Source organism: Clinocottus analis, unplaced genomic scaffold, assembly GCF_023055335.1.
Source record: "Clinocottus analis isolate CAN_PGR_092001 unplaced genomic scaffold, fCliAna1.0.p SCAF_9, whole genome shotgun sequence".
Lineage (NCBI taxonomy): Eukaryota > Metazoa > Chordata > Actinopteri > Perciformes > Cottidae > Clinocottus > Clinocottus analis.
The window spans coordinates 893,628-913,387 of record NW_027176251.1 but is presented as its reverse complement, the minus strand read 5'-3'; the positions used below and the strand labels follow the sequence as shown (position 1 = coordinate 913,387).

General features: G+C 44.1%; 1 protein-coding gene across 2 annotated transcripts in view; it reads left to right on the top strand.

Moving 5' to 3' along the window:
• The window catches only part of cdkal1 (CDK5 regulatory subunit associated protein 1-like 1), a 200,182-nt gene that overhangs the window by 133,404 nt on the left and 47,018 nt on the right, over positions 1-19,760 (top strand). For both annotated transcript variants that reach the window (XM_068570623.1, XM_068570625.1), the window contains 2 exons: positions 5,949-6,129; positions 14,987-15,049. In XM_068570623.1, coding sequence (XP_068426724.1) covers positions 5,949-6,129; positions 14,987-15,049 — 244 coding nt within the window. The remainder of the gene's footprint in view (positions 1-5,948; positions 6,130-14,986; positions 15,050-19,760) is intronic.

The following is a 19,760-nucleotide window of genomic DNA, read 5'->3' as shown; positions in this document are numbered from 1 at the left end:
AGTGATGAATATGAACGAATTAGAAGTATGATTGATGGAGAAAAATTGCGTATTATGTCATGCTTAAAGACTTTAAAATACACTGTTGTGCATGTTTCACCTGAGTTTAAATTAAATAAATAAAACATCTCACACGCCACGCTTTGAACCCACAAGATAAACTGTGAGAAAGCTGAAGGTTTAGGGAAGAGATGCAGGTTTAGAAAGTCTCTCTGACAGCTTGACAGCTCCACTCAGGCCATCGCCTGTCTCCTTCTGCCTTTTAACCAATCACCTGTCACCTCTCAGGCGCACGGCGGCAGTCGACTTTTGCTCCGTTTGCATCGCATCTCAGCCGTTGAATCACTTGCAGCAACCAACTTGCCTCTTAAACTGCTTTTTTTTAGACATTTTGCACATCTGTGTGTGTGAATATTAACCGTTGGAAACGCAGCCCCTATACGTAGCCCTTCCAAAAGCATTTAGGTCACGGTGAGTGTCATTTAAGGTATTTTCAAAGTCACACGGTGAGAACCATCGTCCCTCTGAAACCCTCCTGGTATCCGACCCGTCACCTGGCACCTCCTGAAGAAGTTGACAGTCCCTTCCTTCATCCCTGATGGTGGAAGTGATTGAGGAAAGTGAGTGATAACCAAGCAAGACCTCTCTCTCTCTCTCTCTCCTGTAAATTGAGCTGCAACATGACAGCGCCATTACCTACAGCTGCCACGGCGAAATCAAACACTTAAGTGTCAGCGTGATTACTCACACTCCTCACAAGTGCTTCACCCGTTCTTAGGTTTCCTTCAGACGCTCTCATCGCTGTTACAGATATGCCACGGTGTGCAGCCGATGGTTAACGTACGATAATGAAACGCACCAAAAAGTGTCGCCCTCTCACAGCAAACAGAAAAAGAAGTAAAAGAAAAAACACGTCGACGAGGGTTGAAAATCACACCCTCGAACAAACGAAAGAGGAAAAATAAAACACGCATCGAGACGCCAAACCGAGAAAGAAGTGACCTGGATAACACAACACGCATCGCAGTTTATTGAACTTCACATTAAATGTATTTTCGGCAGCAGTAAGGATGAACATTACCGATGTGCCGTTTCCACGCGCTCCTTCTCCGAGGTTTTGATCGCATCTTCAAAAGAAGTTTAGTCTCCGTGAAATTGCCGCCGAAAGAAATTATGGATGACCTTTTTTTTTTTTTTTTAAAAAAAACTGCCGTTTTGCATATTGTGAGTTAGAGAGAGTGATATTTTACAAGACTGCACAGGGTCAAGTTCATTTTGCAAGACAGTTTTTGCAGATGATTTCTTTTTATAGCCGACGTCGGCAGGTTCCCGACTCACCGGCGGCTATTTGAAGAAACCACTTTGTGCTGCTACGCAAGTCAGAAGGAAATATTTTTGATCATTTACACACAAAAAGAAGCTACAGTGTAACAAAAAAAAGAGCTTGCACTGTAACGAGGTTCTAATTTCCGTTTATTAATTCATTAATGTGGACACACGGTAACATTGGGACACGTTATCTGCTGTCGCTCGACTTGTTTCAACCTTTTGTGGCATCAGGACTTGACCCTGACGCGAGAAAAAACTCTGCACACGCATTGATTGTGTCTGACGTTCTTCTAAGTTGTCGAATTTGTCTTCGCTGTCGCTCTCAGCTGCTGCTCTGACGCCTTCGTTTCACTTCATGTGATTTTATTCTCGAGCTGCGTTTCCTCGAGACGCCGAACATTTGAACATCTTCCAACAAATCTCCACGCGGTTCAATCTCGGCCTCATCGCCACGTCTCCTCTCTCCCTTTTTCCCCGTCCGACTCCCACGCTACAGCAGCTCCACCGCGCCGCACACACATGATCACTTTAGTGAGCTCGCACACGCCACGCACACGCCACGAGCACGCCACGAGCACGCCGCACAGATGGGTTGCACGGTCTCTTTCCCGCAGATGAATAGGTAAATATTTACCTTCCCAGATTGTCTTTCTTCCGCTCTCATCCTTCCATTCCTCCACCCAACTCCTTCCTTCTGTACACCTCCACGCCACATTCCCCATCTTTTTTCTGACGTTACTCAAGGCTCTCCGGTCCCAGCGGCCTCGCCTTCATCTCATCACGGGAGGCCGCTCACAGGCATCTGTTGTGCAAACACGCTCGCGTACACAGGCGCATATTTTGAATATACGATGAAGAGGATGGCTGCGTATGGGAAGTCATATGTGCACGTATGGAGAGAGGGGGGGCTCGGCAAACAAAGAGTTGATGATAATTGTGCTGAAGACAATGGCGTGTTTTATGAAGCTTAATTCAACCCATTGAGGCAGATGGGGGATCGACTGCGTGCTTATCTTGAGTTTTAATTAAAAGACTTTAGTCTCTCATGAACACATTCCCCGAGTCTAAATGCTAACGTGGACTGAAAGCACGTTGCGGCTAATGGAGGCTTCTGTCTTGTGGGATGTGCTTCCACGGGTCAGGAGGAACAAAGCGCACACACAAACACACACAAAAGCTATTTTCCTGCCCGATTATCTCTGAAATTTAGCGGTTTCAGGGTCCGTATTGTCTTTTTAGCAACAGGAAGTGCAGCGTTAGCATCATGAGGCTAGTGTCTGACTGCTAGCTTTTGATAAACTGTGTCCATCCTCCTCCTGTCTCTCGTCACAGAGGCGTAAACTTAACATATTCGCCGGACATTAGTTTACATTCCATTAAGCGCAGATCAGTCATAGTCTGCGACGTTGTTAAACAGAGAACTAATTAAATGTAGCTTCTATAAACATGTAGGATGCATTTAAATATGCACAGAGGTAATAAAGGTGATTAACATTAAAGCATTTCATTTATATTCATCAACCGCAGCCTGTTATACATGTTAAGCTACATTTTCACGTATATTACTCATCTTAGTTCTAAACATTGTTAAGTTATTTTTACTGGTGATACTTCTGTCTTTATCTTTATCTTACTGTCTCTCAGTCGATGCATTATTCCCCTCAGTGGGATCCTCTCACCGCTTTCTTCTGATGAATAATACTCTTTCTTTATCAATACTTTGTGTTGTTCACTTGTTCTTTTAGGCCTGACAAACCAGAGACCGTCTCATCTGACAGATGCTGTCTGTTAATCTCCTTTTCACACTTTTCACGCTTTACTCTGCATCAGCATCATCTGCAGTTCCCTGTATATTTGTACCATCACTGATTCCTCGTGTCTATCAGATGTCTTCTGATTTAACGCCTTGCATACAGTTAGCGTGCTGTAGTGTGAACCTGCATGTGTCGTATCTGACATGTTGCAGTCAAAAACTATATCTGTGCACTGCTGAACATGCATAGCATCAATTCAAATGTTTTAAAGCTTTTTTTTATTATTAAAAATAGAAATATAATTCAACGAAACTTGATGAACATGTACCTGACGGGGGAGGAAATGCAATAAATCTCATTCATCATTACAATGTTGAGTACTTTGTGACAAAAGTTCATCCCCAGATCAGTTTTTTTTAAGTTTTTCAGTGTTAAGAATAGCTCTTCTCCTGCATGGGTTTGAACTAAAAAAACAAGTGGAGCTCACCGCTATCATATCCGTCGTCTTCCTTGACTTTTCGTCTCCCTCCGTGTGTCTCGTACTCTGCTTTTTTAAAGGTGAACAATAACAGAATACATCTCTCCTCTCTGCTCTTAACAAGGAGAGCGTCAGCGTGGTTCTTGTTCATTAGTATCACACATCACACCTCCATCACCCTCAGATCTGGAGAGTCGGAGGTGTCAAAATGACTGTGTGTGTGCGTGTGCGTGTGTGTGTGTTCGTGCACACACATTTTTCTCTTCTCCCTCTCAGCCTCCACCCCGGGAAAATCCACAAAAAGCCAATTCACACCAGTCCCTCTCTCAGTATTCTATATCCATGTGTTACTTTGCACCCCTGGCCTGAATTGTACTTATTTTTCCTCCATTTTCTGCTGCAAAAAGTCGCACTGGCTACCTCCAGTGTTCCCATCCCCACTATACCCATCCCCACTATATCCATCACCACTACTACCAGTGAACGGCCATTTGCAGCCCTGCAGAGATGCAACAGACGTTCATCTATTGAGGCTAAAGCCGTTAAATGTGCTTGTTTGTTTACGTTGCTAATTTTATTTACTTTACCTCCTACTGTCGTTAATGAGATAGCTCGGGGGGAAATCTAGTATCAATGTTTTGTACTCGACGAGAACATTTAATAGCGATAAATAATGTGGGTTTATTCCAACTTTTCCCTTTAATCCCCGTTGGAGAAGAATGTTTACGCATTCATTTCCTCTTATGTGGCTTTTTTGACTTAATCGAATCTTAAAGATGACCATAATGTGGGTGAATCCATCGACACAGGAGGGAAAATGAACTGTATCTCTCCATTCTCAGCCCGTTTAACTTGATTTAATTATTGTTGGAAGCCTGCAGGCGGCAAATAGTCCTTTGTTTACCTCACAAAGTAAAGGATTAAAATGGTGTATTTTGTGTTAAACTCTCAAGGGGTTTAGAACCACTGCTGTGTGTGTGTGTGTGTGTGTGTGTGTGTGTGTGTGTGTGTGTGTGTGTGTGTTCAAGAAGTCCATTGTAATCACAAATAGAAAGATATTCATGTAGTCATCAATGTAGCCATTCAATGCACAGGTTTGTGTTTTTTATTTTTTATTTAGTTTTTCTTTTCCATAGAGTAATTGTCAGGCAGATCGTGGAGGTCGAGGACGCCTGTGCCTGCGAGCCGATGGTTAATATTAATGACTATAAGCCAATTGGAGCTCATCAATAGGTCGGAGGTTATCACGGGGCTGCAGATGCAGGAAGTTAATGCAATTAAAGATGCATCTTGTGTTCGATTGCAGAGAAAATGTCTTTTCCACTCTTTTCTTTTATTGAGCCGTCTTCTGTCGCTAATGTGTTTGTGTGTGTTTTCTGTCTTGATATTTCACAGTTCTCATGGGTTTTTGCACAAGAGATATATTATATATTTACATATAGAGTTCAGGAATTGCAACATTAAAGGTGATATGTGCGTTAAAGGACGAGGAGAGAAGTCAAAAAATGCATTTTGTTAGGAAAAAACAAGCTCAAAGTTTGGCTGAATGATACTTAACTGAGTCACTGTGGTCTTTCTCTGCCTTTCTATCCAAATATCTTTCAGTTTTCTGTCACTAATGACATCATGGCTTCCTGTCGCAGACCGTTTGCCACATAACACATTAAATTAAGAGGCTCCAGTGCCTCTCCTCTTCCACTTCATCTAGATATCGTATAGAAAGTGTGTTATCAATGGCTCGGCTCGCTTGTGTTGAGAATAATTTCCAATTATTATTTCGACAGTGCATACCATTCCCACTCTAGCAAATTAATACATCCTCAAACAAAACAAAAAAACAGGCAATTGGAGTGCCAGCTTGTCACAAATAATTTGAAATTAGAATAATGTTGTGTGCTGCAGAAATCTCACATTGCTGAATGAACTCTTTGCAGCTACTTCAGCAATCAGATAAGCTGTTTAAAACATGTCAAATCAGCATACGTTTACTCTCGGACGTAAAGTGTTGTCCTCTGGAGATTCACGGTTTCGTGACGGACATTCATAATTTAGTCTGGCAGCGCTTTTGCGAGCCATCCAACTGCTGTCAATTCAAACAAAAACACACAGAACCGATCCATACGTTTATTCCCACACCCCGCTGGCTACAGCTAATCCAATACACCAGCGCTTCAGTTATCAATAGCTTGTGATTGGTAGCAAAAGGTGGATCGCTTCCTCCAGGTGGGGACAAGATGCCCAAAGCGCAGGAGTTCATATTTGTCATTTGTTGTATTTGTGAGGGACATGAATTCATGTGTGTTGACCTTTCTCACAGCCAGAACAGAATCGTCGATATATCGCTCGATAAACTGCTTTTCTCTTTCTCTCTTTTTTTTTGTTTTCAGGGTCCCGGGCGTCACCATCGCCACCGATTTAATCTGCGGTTTTCCCGGCGAGACGGAGACGGACTTCCAGGAGACGGTGGACTTGGTGAAACTCTATCGGTTCCCCAGTCTCTTCATCAACCAGTTCTACCCCAGACCCGGTACACCTGCCGCCAAGATGGAGCAGGTAGCGGCACACCTGGTGAGTGCAGACGAGGAGACGGACGGACGCAGCTTCATTCAGGCCTCTGCATTCAGCTGCACACGTGCACAACAAGCTATAGACATGTGATCGTTGGTGATGTGGCCACAAAGGTAGCGCAGGTATTTTTACCTTTAACACTCCACTTTAAGAAGCAGCGTCTGTCTGAATGAGGCCTTGAACTGACCGTGACTTCACAACCTTAAGTGCAGGAATGTGAATTGTGTTTTGTAATTTCAGAAAAATGCTATTTGCTGCAAAGCAGAAAACACGTCCTGATTTATTTACAGCAGAGTAAAGACACAGTAGAGACTTGTAGCTCTATTTGTTTTGGTTCCTTTGCTTCACTGAGATGTTTCTTCTTTTTCTGATGCAGAATATTGTGTATAAATATATGGTGCAAAATATATTATGTCTTATTCATAATGCTTCCACATACATGTATTTATTTGACAGTCTAACTATAGGCTGCTTCTATATCTTACACCATAATTTTTTATTATTTTTGGACAATAAATACAATAGATTGTTTCTTTCTTATACTAAATACTTTGATTTCGATTTGACATCCTATATGTTTGACTTTTTATAACTTTTTTTGACAAAACCATGACTTTTCACGACTCATCTGCATAATTTTTCTCTAACTTTTTTACAAAGCAGTCATTTGTTGGCTACATACAGACGTTAATACAACTACAATAGGTACTTCAACATCGTATACCATTCTATTTAATGAATTCTTTTGACAATAAATACAATAGATTGCTTTGAAACTTTTTTCGACATTCTATATTTGGACTTTTTATATTTTTTTCTGACAAAACTATGACTTTTTATGGCTCATCTGCACCATTTTTCTCTAACTTTTTTTTACACAGCAGCTATCCTTTCTCCTTGGAAAGCAGTTTTGTTTTAACACAAAACATTTTTTGCCTCACTAAACCACTACAACCCTTTCAGTGTTACTTAAACTTTCAGCTCAATAGATTATTTTCTGCTTGTGTATTTCTAAATACATATTTTGGTCAAATGAAGTTCCCCTCCTTGTTCATTTAATTCTGCTGAATAAGCAGAAAAGATAGACTTGATAGACATTTAATAACGTTGCACTCTTGTCGCGTTGTCTAAATGTGAGCATCCTATTACAAAGACGTTAAATCCTTTTGTATGCAACACAGTGCAGCAGTTCTTCTTGAACGTGCTTCTTAACCAAAGCACGCTCGCTTCCTGATCCTGAAATGTTTTCTTTGACCTTTTTCTCTAGTTTGACCCCCACCGTTATGCTCTACAATATGCTTTATGTTGCATCTCCCTCTTGCATTGGCGCTCGCTCTCTTTACCATGAAAGTGCCGACACATCTCTTTTCATGTGGAGCGTCTTCATCAGTCATTCTCTTTCCTCTCTCTCCGACGTCTCCGCGTCCTCAGAGGAGAAGTGTGTCTTAGAGGGATCAGTCCCGGGACGACCACATCACTGCTTCTCCTTCTTCTTACGCTTTTCTTCCCCCCATCTCTTTTCTTTTTCCTCCATCTGTTTCACCCGACTTCTGTATTGTCGGTCTTCTGGATGACACACATCTTTCCTTTTAGTCCAAAAGCAGCGCTTTGATTCTCAGCATGTGGCATATTGCAGGTTCCTGTGGAAATGTACCAAATCAGCCTTTTTGTTCACATGAAATCATTGTTGATAGCTACTCTTTTATTTCACGAGTTTGAATCACACCAGTATGGAAGCCCATTTCCGCCACACAAGCAAAAAAAAATTAGGACCAAAAAGAATTTAAATTAAAATTAGGACCAAAATATGAATAAAAATTAGGACAAAAAAATAATATAAATTAGGACCAAAAATAATAATAATTAGGACCCCAAAAAAAAAATCAAATTTAAAAAATAATAAAAAAAATTGGACCCCAAAAAATAAAAGGACAATCAACCTTTTTTGGGGGGTTGGGGGGGGGGGGATCATAATTTCTTTCTCTTTTTTTTGGTCCTAATTTTATTTTTAATTTTTAAACACATTAAAAATAAAATTAGGACCACAAAAAAAATAATTAGGTCGATTGTCCTCTTTGGTAATTTTTTTTTTTTTTGTGTTGCGGAATGGGCTTCCATAAACCAATCTTCAACAATCGTGTATTTTATTTAGCCTAAAATAAGACCACACATCCCATTCTGATGCTGCATCTCTAATAGCCGTTTCCACCGGTCATCTTAATGTTTAAATGGAAGTTAATTGTGAGGATATTTCTCCTTGACAGTCAAAAAAAAAAAAAAAAAGAAAAAGGTGAGAGAGAGTCAGAATAATGTGTTGGGCTCCCTGTAAGCAGTACACCTGCTCAGGTGGTTAAAGCTGCCCACAACATCACATCATCAGTCAGCACGCACCTGTTCTCGCACACACACACACACACACAGACGTACAGACAGATACACACACAGCAAGCGGTGGCAGCGAGGCGATGTCTCGGCCATGTAGGGTCAGTCATTAATAAAGTGCACCAGATGGTTTGTCTGGAACACAACTGTGTTGAATAGCCACAGGAGGGACGGATGGAGCAAAAGATGGAGTAGGCAGCTGAGACAGAAGGAGGCCTGAGAGAGAAGGAGGGAGGGAAGGAAGGAAGGATGTGAAAAGGAGAAAGATGGAGGAAATAATAACGTGAGATGCAAAGTAACAGCTACAGGGAGACGTCTGGTGCCGGTCCGAAAGGAGAACAAGTCATTAAATTGTCCGCTTTGACTATAAGTGCTCACCGGCTAGATGTAACAGCTCAATGTGGGCGAGGACGTTCATCTCACCACCCGGCTCTGGCGAATCTGGAGGTCTTTGTCTTTTGGTTTACACTGATCTTTACAAATGTAGCAGCAGGCTGCCCTTTAAAAAGCAAGCACACATATTCAACCTTTCTTAATCAGTGTTGTACGCACACGTGACGCTTTGCCTTTGCCGATGTTTGCGTCACTATTAGCGTCAGGTGGTGGAGCAGAGATTGTATGAAAATGCACCGTTTGCTGCGAGGCGGTTAGACGTTAGTGTTCTGGCGACTGGTGGACTTTCTGTCCGATGAAGCTGGTTAATCATCGATCAATACACCCAATTCTCCTGAATACAAAGAGTCACACAAACACGGTCTCAAGTATTGAATTGTGTAAGTGTGTGTGTGTGTGTGTGTGTTCAGGGTAATGGGCAGGACTAGATAATACAAATTAATGGGGTTGCTTTGGCCTCGTATCTTCCATGAAACTACGTTTGTCATTATTATGTTGCATTATTGATATATTGCTTTGACCACATGTTTTATTCAAATGACCTATAATACAGGAGCTGAAAGAATGATTATCAATATGTCACGATTGAATATAATAGCATTACCTGAGCACCGAGTTGAAGTAGCGACAGCAAATTCATCCGCAGTAAGACGAGGGAAAACACACATAATATATAATCATTTGATCACGTTAAAATATATTTAATTTTATGTTATGAAAACACGTATTTGAATCTCGGTAAGTGAAGCAATGAAAGGATGGAGCGGCTCCAGCTGCCATGTGGTCCAGGTGTTATCTGTAGGTGTAACTTATTACCTATTGAAATAGATGATATATGAGAGAGCGGAGGGGAGAGCTGAGGCAGATGGAGAGAATAGGAGACCACAGGGATGGAGGGAGAGAAGGGAGCATGTTGAGAATAAAGGGATGTGAATGCTATTAGCTTGGATCTCCATGATCATCCCCAGGTGGCGAGAACTTAGCCTTGATAAATGGACTTTGTGAGGTGGCGGCGGCGCGTGTGTGTGTCTGTGTGTGTGTGTGTGTCTGTGTGTGTGTGTTGCTCGGCCTATTGGTATGCATGGAGCTGTTGAGAACGAGCAGCTGCTGGAGCCAAAGGGAGAGGAAAAAAGTGATAGCGAAAGAGATTAGCTATTCTAGTGGGACGATGCTTTTAATTTCCCCTGGTTGTAATTGGTTAAGAACTCCATTACCCACAAGGCACCAGTGTGGCAGCTGTCAAAGAGAAACAGCTGGCCGGCCACCAGTAGCTCCAGCTACACCTTCTCGATCATTTATCTACGCTTGAACAGACACACACACACACGCACAAGCTTTTCCCACTATCAGTCTGACTAAAACAAGTGACTAAAAGCAGTCTTAAAAAGGTTTAAAACGCATTGTTCTCACACACACACACACACACACACACACACACACACACACACGCACACACATATGACCCTATTCCATATCGCATTGCTGGGTCTTGAGTAGCGATTCAAAAGTCACTCAACAGAAGATGCAGCAGATCTGTCACCGGTCAACGTGGCGGGAACATGTCATGTCTGCAGTGACCTCTGCGTGTCACACACACGCTTACAGAGAGCATCGGCCTGGTGACCGCTCTCCATCGCGACGCCTCGAGGAAGTGTTAACGCAGACACGAGCGCACGCGGCGCACGCCTCTGGTTTTCATCTCGGAGCAGTACGGCACGCGAGCGCCGGGGGCGTCGGCTCTATAGCGCGAGCATCTGTCCGTCATTAGGGGAAGACAAATGGGCGCATGCTGGCGAGCCAGCAGCGTATTGAGTGGAGGCCGAGGCAAGATCACGGTTACCTTGCCCCACAACACACTCACACATACTGACATCCATGCACTTGCTCACACACACACACACATACATTTCTACTGCCCAGTGTCAGAGACTCACACATTGACTTTATTCTCTGAAACACACAAACACTAAACCAAGAGGATGGCCTTGCTGGTTGTGTTCTCATGCACACACACACACACACTAAAAACACTGTCTTCCAAACCTTTGAAGCCTTTGAAAGACATGTGAGAGTGTGTTTGTCGATAACCATCTTTTGGGCACGCAGCTCCAACATGCAAACATGCCGAAATCACGCACACAACCATCTGCACCGACTACAACTTCACTCGCGAGATATCGATAACGATCTCAAAGCACGAAGCTGCAACATGCAAACATGATGAAATCACGCAAGTAAACATCTGTACTGACTATTACTTCAATCACTTGATGAGTGCATGCACATTTCACGTGACTTTTTTTAGTCTTTTCGGTCTTTAGCTGCTGCATAATTTTGACTAAAGACCTTTAAGCCGCCACACTGAAGACTGTAAATCCTCCCTCAGTCAGTGTAATTAAATAATTGCATATCGTGCCTTCAGAGCTTTGTAGATATTTGACACAAAATAGTGTTTTTGTGTAGTATACACAGCAGTGTTTTAATGAGGCGTGTATATTTTTTTTAACTCTCACTGGCAGCAGAGTGTGTGCTCCTGTCTCCTGCATGTGTTTGGAGTCTGTGTAGGAATAAGTGTAAACATCTATGTAATGTCACTTCCCGTTACACACAGCATCCGTCTCTGTGGGCAACAACAGATGGACAGAATGGTAACAACCATCGTTCATCATCACCACCGTGACAGGTCCACACACACACACACACACACACGGTGGCTTTTTGCATTGCCGGGGTTGTCTCCAACGTAACCCTGTGGCACGCTCGATTAATTTCTCTGCTTGATGAACCGGATGCATGCGTGCGCGCTCACAGACACACACACACACACACACGTACCTGTACACACACGCTTTATTGTGCAGCACGCTGATACAAAAGCTCTCAGCGAGTCACCGGCGCCGCTGCTCTTCCATCGCATCTTTAGTTTTCTGAGAGGCGGCAGATCTACATGACGTTCCTCAGGCTGTTCTGACATCATGTTACTGATTCCAGGTCTGCATTGGAAGCAGGTTGCATGTTTTTTTATGTTTTAAACAAGCAGGAAGCTTGACTGCAATGCGATATGTGCATTGACCAATTATATGTTTGTTTGGATGGATGGATGTGTACTTATTGATCCCCAAGGGGAAAATTTGTTGTTGTCATAGTACCACCAAACACTTTCTAGACACCAAATGGAATAAACTAAACACACATAATCAAATATAAGAACAGGGATGACTGATATATACAACATATGATATATACACAATAGAATACAAATAACGGTAAGGGGTGCAACAGGTTGCGTGATCATGAGAACTTTCCACTCTCTTCCCCATAGTCGTCCGTTTCCATCAAAAATGTCCTCCTCCTCGCCTCAAGTGAAAGTTCACGGCTGTGGGAAGTCGTTGTTCATTTGGGTTTATGGAAGGAATTCAGAAACGAAGCGCTCTTCCTCTCTTCCTTGTTCTCTGTGATCAGTTTAGTTCTCGCTCTCTTCTTTCCTTTCCTCTTTAAGTTGACTCCTCCTTCCTTCCTCGTTGGCGTTGGAGTTTCCTCGCGTTCGGCACGTTTTCACATCTTTGTCCTTTTCTCGCAGCTTTTGTTTGTGTGAATCAATGTGGGAGCACATGTTGCTGTTTGTGCCTGTGGTGTTTCTGTAGGAGCGTGTGGGTGTGTGGGTGTGCACGTGTGTGTGTGCACGTGTGTGTGTGCACGTGTGTGTGTGTGTGTGTTCGAGTGGACTGGATAAATTCTACTGGGAGCTCATTGACAGTTGAGAAATCCTTACCTGCGGTTACATCTGTCTTACACACACACACACACACACACACACATACACACACACACGCTCACACACACACACACACACACACGAACACACACACACACACACACACACACACGCACACTCTGTTGAGCATCAGCGAGTACAGAGTGGTGGTGAGAGTGATGAAGGGCGGGAAAGAGGAGAGAGAGAATGGTGTCGAGGAGCAGTGATGAGAGAATTGCTCTCACCGAAGGGGCTGCAGAGAGAGAGAGAGAGGGAGAGAGAGAGAGAGGGAGAGAGAGAATGGAGAGGGACAGACTGATAAGGGGGAGGACGGGTGAGAAAGTGGAGACGGGATGATTAGTATGAGTTTCTCCTCACTGGGAGGGGAGCGAGGGAGAGGCTGAGCACTGAGGGAAAGGTGGCAAGCCAAAAGAAAACGAGAGAAGAGCATTTTGAGGTTTCTGGAGAGCCTTTTTGACAAAGAGAGAGAGGCCGAGGGCGAGCGAGAGAGGAAGAGAGAGGGAGTCAGGTGAAAACGAGGCCGAGAGGCTGGGAGACGGACGGCGCCGATGATTAAAGGGTTGTGTGGATCAGCAGAGCCCCGGCTGAACCGAGATTGAGTAAGAGACGGCTATAAATGGAGCGTGTAAGAGGAAAAGAAGCAAAGGGATGGAGGGAATGAGAGTGGGACACGGTGTGTGTGTGTGTGTGTGTGTGTGTGTGTGTGTGTGTGTGTGTGTGTGTGTGTGTGTGTGTGTGTGTGTGTGTGTGTGTGTGTCGCCGCCTTTTAAACACTTCGACAACCTTAAGGCCTTTATTTCACCTTCCCGCCTTCTGACTTTGCAGCTGTTTACTTTGCTCGCCGCATCTTCTCTCTTCCGCTGACTCGTTCCCTTTGTTTTATTCTTTTTGTACCTCATACGCGATCATCCACGCTGTCCTTCTCGGGGAGGACATCACCCCTTCGATCTGTCCATCTAGTGGTTGTCAAACTGTGGGGCGCGACCCTCTAGTGGGGCGCGGAGGTATTACAGGTGGGCGCAGGGGGAGATGCAGATTCTTAATTTGTTTTTAAGAATCCTTTATTAATCCCACATTCTCTGAATGTCACCATCCTTTGTAATGAAGGAGCTTTGTGCTGCTGTGCAGCTCTGGGGCTTCAGTGCCTTGCTCAAGGACACCTCAACATGAAACTATGGGGAGAAAACAGGGATCCAACCGGCATCCTTGGTCATCTTTTTTTTCCGAATATGAGTTATTTTTTGGCACATGTATAACTTTATTTGCATTGTTTTAACAAAGTGATTGCACATGTTATTAGTTTTTGTCAGATGGGGCAATCTGGTTTACTTTAAAAGGATTTACATTTTCTTTACTCTATTGATTAAACCAGCACGGATGGAGGAAAGTTGGATCATGTTGTTCCCATGTTGTCGGGGCGGTGGGAACATTTTGCTTCCTCCAAAGTGGAGACAGAAAAAGTTTGAGAACCGCTGGTCTGCGTCAACGTGACCACCTCTAAATATAAAGAGACGTGTCCTCTTCCTCTGCATCCATCCCGCTCTATATTCCACATCCTCAAGCTGCATTTCACTGCAGACCGACTTCTAGGTTGTCTGCTCCATATGTGCACATCTAGCCGAGGGACATTTAATTTTTTTTGCGCTTTCCATACGCTGAAAGGACAGGGGGATGGAAAGCGAAGAGAGCGTAGCAAAGCGTGCACACTCCCTTTAGCTACTGTAGCTCATATCCTTCTCCCTTAGCCAGACAAGGCCTAATCAGCGAGCTAATTAGCGCTCTTTGTAACTGCATCGGCCTCGTGTAACTGATTGCATTAACAACCGCCACACATCAAACAGTCATGTCTCGCGCTCGTGCATCTTATTACACATTAAGGACGTGCAAGGTTAAGGCCAGACTTTGAGATGGAATGAAACGAGAGAATGAGAAATATTTTTCTGCCACAGCTGGTGGGCAAATTATTCCATCTCCCCTCTTTCTGTTCAATCCATATTTTACAGATTTTATGAACTACTGTAGGCTACATAGTCAGCCATACTGATTTTATTATTCTCCATCTGTTTAAGTGACCCAATAAGTTGAGATGAGTGAAACTACGGTGTCCATATTTATGCCCAAATGTTTTTGTTCTATCTGCGAGACGATGGATACAAGTATATTAATAGTTACTGACAGGTATTCATTTGTAGACATGAATACAATTGTCTCTGGATCAATTACATCAAGCCCCATCTGTCTGTGACGTAGCTATTGTGTGCCTTTTTAACCCTAAACCGTATGTTTATGTCTCTTTATTGTTCACAGAAGAAGCAGAGGACTAAAGAGCTGTCGCAGCTGTTCCACTCGTACAACCCCTACGACCACAAGGTGAGACCTTCTTTAATTGTCCCTTCACATCTGCCTACTCCTTCACGGAGAGAGAGAGAGCGGGTATCGCGCCTCAGCCTTCACTCGACATCAGAAGGAGTCGTAGGTCACAATCATCATATTGACTTTTTAGCTTTGACGAGTTTGTCGTCTCCTCGAGATGGACACCTCTTGTCAGCAATCTGGTTGATGAGGACAGCTCAAGTGTTTATTCCTGATTACATTGTGACCGTGTGTGTGTGTGTGTGTGTGTGTGTGTGTGTGTGTGTGTGTGTGTGTGTGTGTGGGACATCGAATTCTGAAATCAGAGATACATTTCCTCAACTATGTGTGTGTGTCTGTGTGTACAGGCCCATCCATTATGAGGTTAACGTCTGACAGCAGATTGAATATGCCTCTCTTCAGGCATCCTCATGATGATGAGACCCTTGTGACAGCAATGTGTGTGTGTGTGTGTGTGTGTGTGTGTGTGTGTGTGTGTGTGTGTGTGTGTGTGTGTGTGCGTTATTATATAAAGATGTCCTTCTGAAAGTGACAAGCCCATGACAACAGCTGTCACCACATTTTTCTGCCGTCACGCATACGAGAAATTGTATTTTGACACATTCGACTTTTACGGGTTTTCTCGGATCGGCTAAACACGCGTCCGACCTCGTCCTTTGTTTTAACCACGATCACGCCGTGTGAGTGGCGGTGTGAACGGCGGCGACGACTCGCTCGTCACGACGAACAATAGCAGAGTGTGTCAGGGCGGCGGCCGCCTGCTCCTGCAGAGTGAATGTTGACAACGTGGCGATCGAAGCCGTCCTTGCAGTGTTTGTCGCGCCGTGGCCATTTAGCAAAGTTTTAACTTGGCCAAGTTTTTTTGTTGTTATTATACCTCAAGAGGAGTCTGTGCCTTTGGTGCTGTTGTTACATGTTACACACTAATTAAAAGGATGTGAGAGTGATCACGTTCTCACTGCGGCAGGCGGGGGTCTGTGCCTCCCACACACTGAAACACACACACTGAAACACACACACACACAGTAGTAATGGTCCACATGGAACACACATACATGCGAGCAGGGAATGTGACTCCAGCAAAGTTAGCAGTAAATATCTTTATAACGCATTAACCCAACAGGTTTGCATCTAAATCAGTTAGTTAGTATTTGTGAACATGCTTTCTCCTGGAGTACGATTCCCAGGGGAAGAGGAGAGCAATTAACTGTGAGAAAGTGGACCCGCTGAGCTCCTCCATCTCACATATAACTGAACAATTTACTTCCTTTTTAATGCATTCATGCGCTCAATGCTTCGTCAACATGCTGATTCATAAACGATCAGATTGCTTGTATATTACATAAATACATATTTTAAGGTACCACTTTAAAACACTGTTGTCTCATCCGTTCCTAGACTTCCTCATTCACTCGTAATAAAAAAGTACTTTCTTTCTTCTTTTAAATGTTAAGTGTAGTGATATTTTTACACGTGTTTTCAGCACTTTGTGTTCTGTTTTTCATGCTGTAAAACACATTGTTACAGCCATGTTGAATAATTAAATATACATTAATTGGATAATAAATCTACTACAGATATATAAAAAAAATATCCTCTGCTTTGATATTCCACATGTACGTATATATACATATATATATATATATATATATATATATATATATATATATATATATATATATATATATATATATATATGGTATCTGATAGCCCTCAGTAACATGAATATTTCCAACATGTCAAGCAGATTATTTCTACATTTTTCTCAACTCTCTGTCTTGTTCCTGAAGGTATTTTTTCATGTTTCCACAGAGTGCAGATGTGCAAATAAATCCCCTCGCATTACAAACCCAGATAGCCATGAGATATGATTTAATGATAATAAATCTAATGTCAAGCATACTTCCACCCAGATACACCACATTTCTTCCTCTCCTTGCCCACGTCCGTGCAGCGTGGAGCCGTTGAGGCGAAGCAGCTCGCGTTAAGCTCGTATAGCCGGTAGATAGAAATAAATGAAGTCTGATAATGTCCCTCATTCTACGTTACACTCCCCTGGGTGTCTGGTCTCCCAGCTCAGTCTACGTCGGGATTATAATGTGTTTACTAACGTGTGAGGGAGGAAAAGGGAATAAAGATAGAGGGGAGAGAGCCAGTGCATGGATTTAGAGGCTCGGTGGACATTTTTACAGCCGTTATTGTTAATATGCATCCTTCTATAGGTTTGAAAAGGTCATTAAGGAGCTGAGTCAGGGCTTTATTGTCCCCCAGCTGCAGGCTACCGACCAAATGAAACAATGGTTTTAATCGAACTAATTGTTTTGTTTGCGTTGCTTGGCGTTGTTTCTCGCTCTCCCGTGGCACAGATGTGAAGAAATAACGACAATGAAACGCAAATGACAATGAGTTGTCAATTAAAAAATATTCAATTTTGTTTTCTTTCTTTTTGTATCGTCGATCTTTCTCCATCTTCCTTTCTTTCCCTTCACCTCGACATTGTGACTATAAATATGTCTGAGGTTGATGCATTTATATATAGACGATTGTAACCGCCCGGTGTGTGTCTGTATGCTTAAGGGACAGAAGTGTGTGTGCGTGTGTGTGAGAGTGTGTGATGATTAATGTGAAATATCCTATAGCCAGATGGTGCTGAACAAGGCCCATCCATCAGCAATGAAAAGACCAGTGGGCAAAAAGCTGGCGGAGCACTTTGTCTAGGGCCAATGCCCCTCACTGGACACACACACACACACACACACTCTCAGACACTACACACACAGACAGACTCTCCAAGGCCTCGCCTGTGTAACCCACTGAGCCATGCTGGAGCCATGTGTTTTGTTTTGGAGTACAGGTTCTCTCTTGTTCTGTGTTTCTTTGTGTCCCACGTGAGCGGTGGAGCCTCAACCCTTGAAACAAGTCTGGTCTACTTTTGACATGTGCAGGTCTTCTGACGCCCATTTTAATCCCACGACGAGAGTTTCAGGCTCATCTTCTACCGTCCTCCCTCGTGATTTGTGTCGGTGATCCACCTGCATCCATAACAACCCGTAACTGGACGTCTGGCTACCGGCGCACGTCCGTAGATGTGATCAAACACAGACTCTATTATCACAGCCGGGTTTTCCCGTCGCGACTGAAGGGCCGTTCCCCGTTTAATTGGGATATTTTTAAGCCGGCTATTTAATTGTCCGCGGCCTTGTTTTCCCCCTCCTGTCGGCCTCTGCGTTCACATGGTATTCCCGTTTGTGTTCATTAATGGGAGGGAAGGTGAGACGCACACTGCCACTGGCACGCCTGTCCAGCTTCTTGTTTTTGTAAAGTAACCGCACTCAACTCTCATGTGTGTGTGTGTGTAGTCGCGTGAAGCGCACGAACACACAGCGCTCATCTTCTCTGCAGCGCAGCTCCCTCGGGGGGCTTCGCCCTCGCGGGTGGAGGTCGTGAGGCTCGCATCCCGCTTTACTCGCTCTGTGCAGACTTAAAGCAGACGAGAGAGTCCAAGCATTGAGCGGTTTCTAGCAGAGCTAATGTCGCCCCTCTCTCTCTCTCTCTCTCTCTTTCTCTCTCTCTCTTCCCCCACACACCGCGCTGTCGTCGTCTCCTGAGAACACACACAGACAGACACACACACACACACACACATGCATACATTCTCCATGCTGTGTTCATGGGCCTGAATGACAGAGGTGACAGTTCTCCTCGCGGCGAGAGAGGAGGGACAAGCTGTCAGCATGGACCGATGCACCTAACGCACAGGGGGGAGGGGGGGGGGGGGGGGGGGGGGGGGAGGGGAGAGAGAAAGAGGGGAGAGAAGGGAAAGGGTGAGAAGGAAAAAGGTAGAAAGGGAGGAAGAGAGAAAGAAAAGGGAGGAAGAAAAGCAAGGAGAGAGAGAAGGAAAGAGGGAGAGAGAGAGAGAACGAAAGAGGAGAGATGGAGGAGAGAGAGAGAAGGAAAGAGGAAGAAATAGAGTGAAAGAGGGAGAGAGAGTGTGAGGGAGGGGGAGAGAAGGGAAAGGGAGAGAGAAAGGGAGAGAGAGAGAGGGAGAGAGAGCGGGAGAGAAGGGAAAGGGAGAGAGAAAGGGAGAGAGAGCGGGAGAGAAGGAAATAGGGAGAGAGAGGGAGAAAATGAAAGAGGGAGAAAGAGAGAGAGAGAGAAGGAAAGAGGGAGTGTGTGAGAGAAGGGAAAGAAGGAGAGAGAGTGAGGAAGAAAGGGAGGAAGGGAGAGAGAAAGAGGGGAGAGAAGGGAAAGGGTGAGAAGAAATAAAAGGGAGAGAGGGAGGGAGGGGGAAAGGGAGGAAGAGAGAAAGAAAAGGGAGGAAGAAAAGCAAGGAGAGAGAGAAGGAAAGAGGGAGAGAGAGAGAGAGAACGAAAGAGGAGAGATGGAAGAGAGAGAGAGAAGGAAAGAGGAAGAAATAGAGTGAAAGAGGGAGAGAGAGTGTGAGGGAGGGGGAGAGAAGGGAAAGGGAGAGAGAAAGGGAGAAAATGAAAGAGGGAGAAAGAGAGAGAGAGAGAAGGAAAGAGGGAGTGTGTGAGAGAAGGGAAAGAAGGAGAGAGAGTGAGGAAGAAAGGGAGGAAGGGAGAGAGAGAAAGAGGGGAGAGAAGGGAAAGGGTGAGAAGAAATAAAAGGGAGAGAGGGAGGGAGGGGGAAAGGGAGGAAGAGAGAAAGAAAAGGGAGGAAGAAAAGCAAGGAGAGAGAGAAGGAAAGA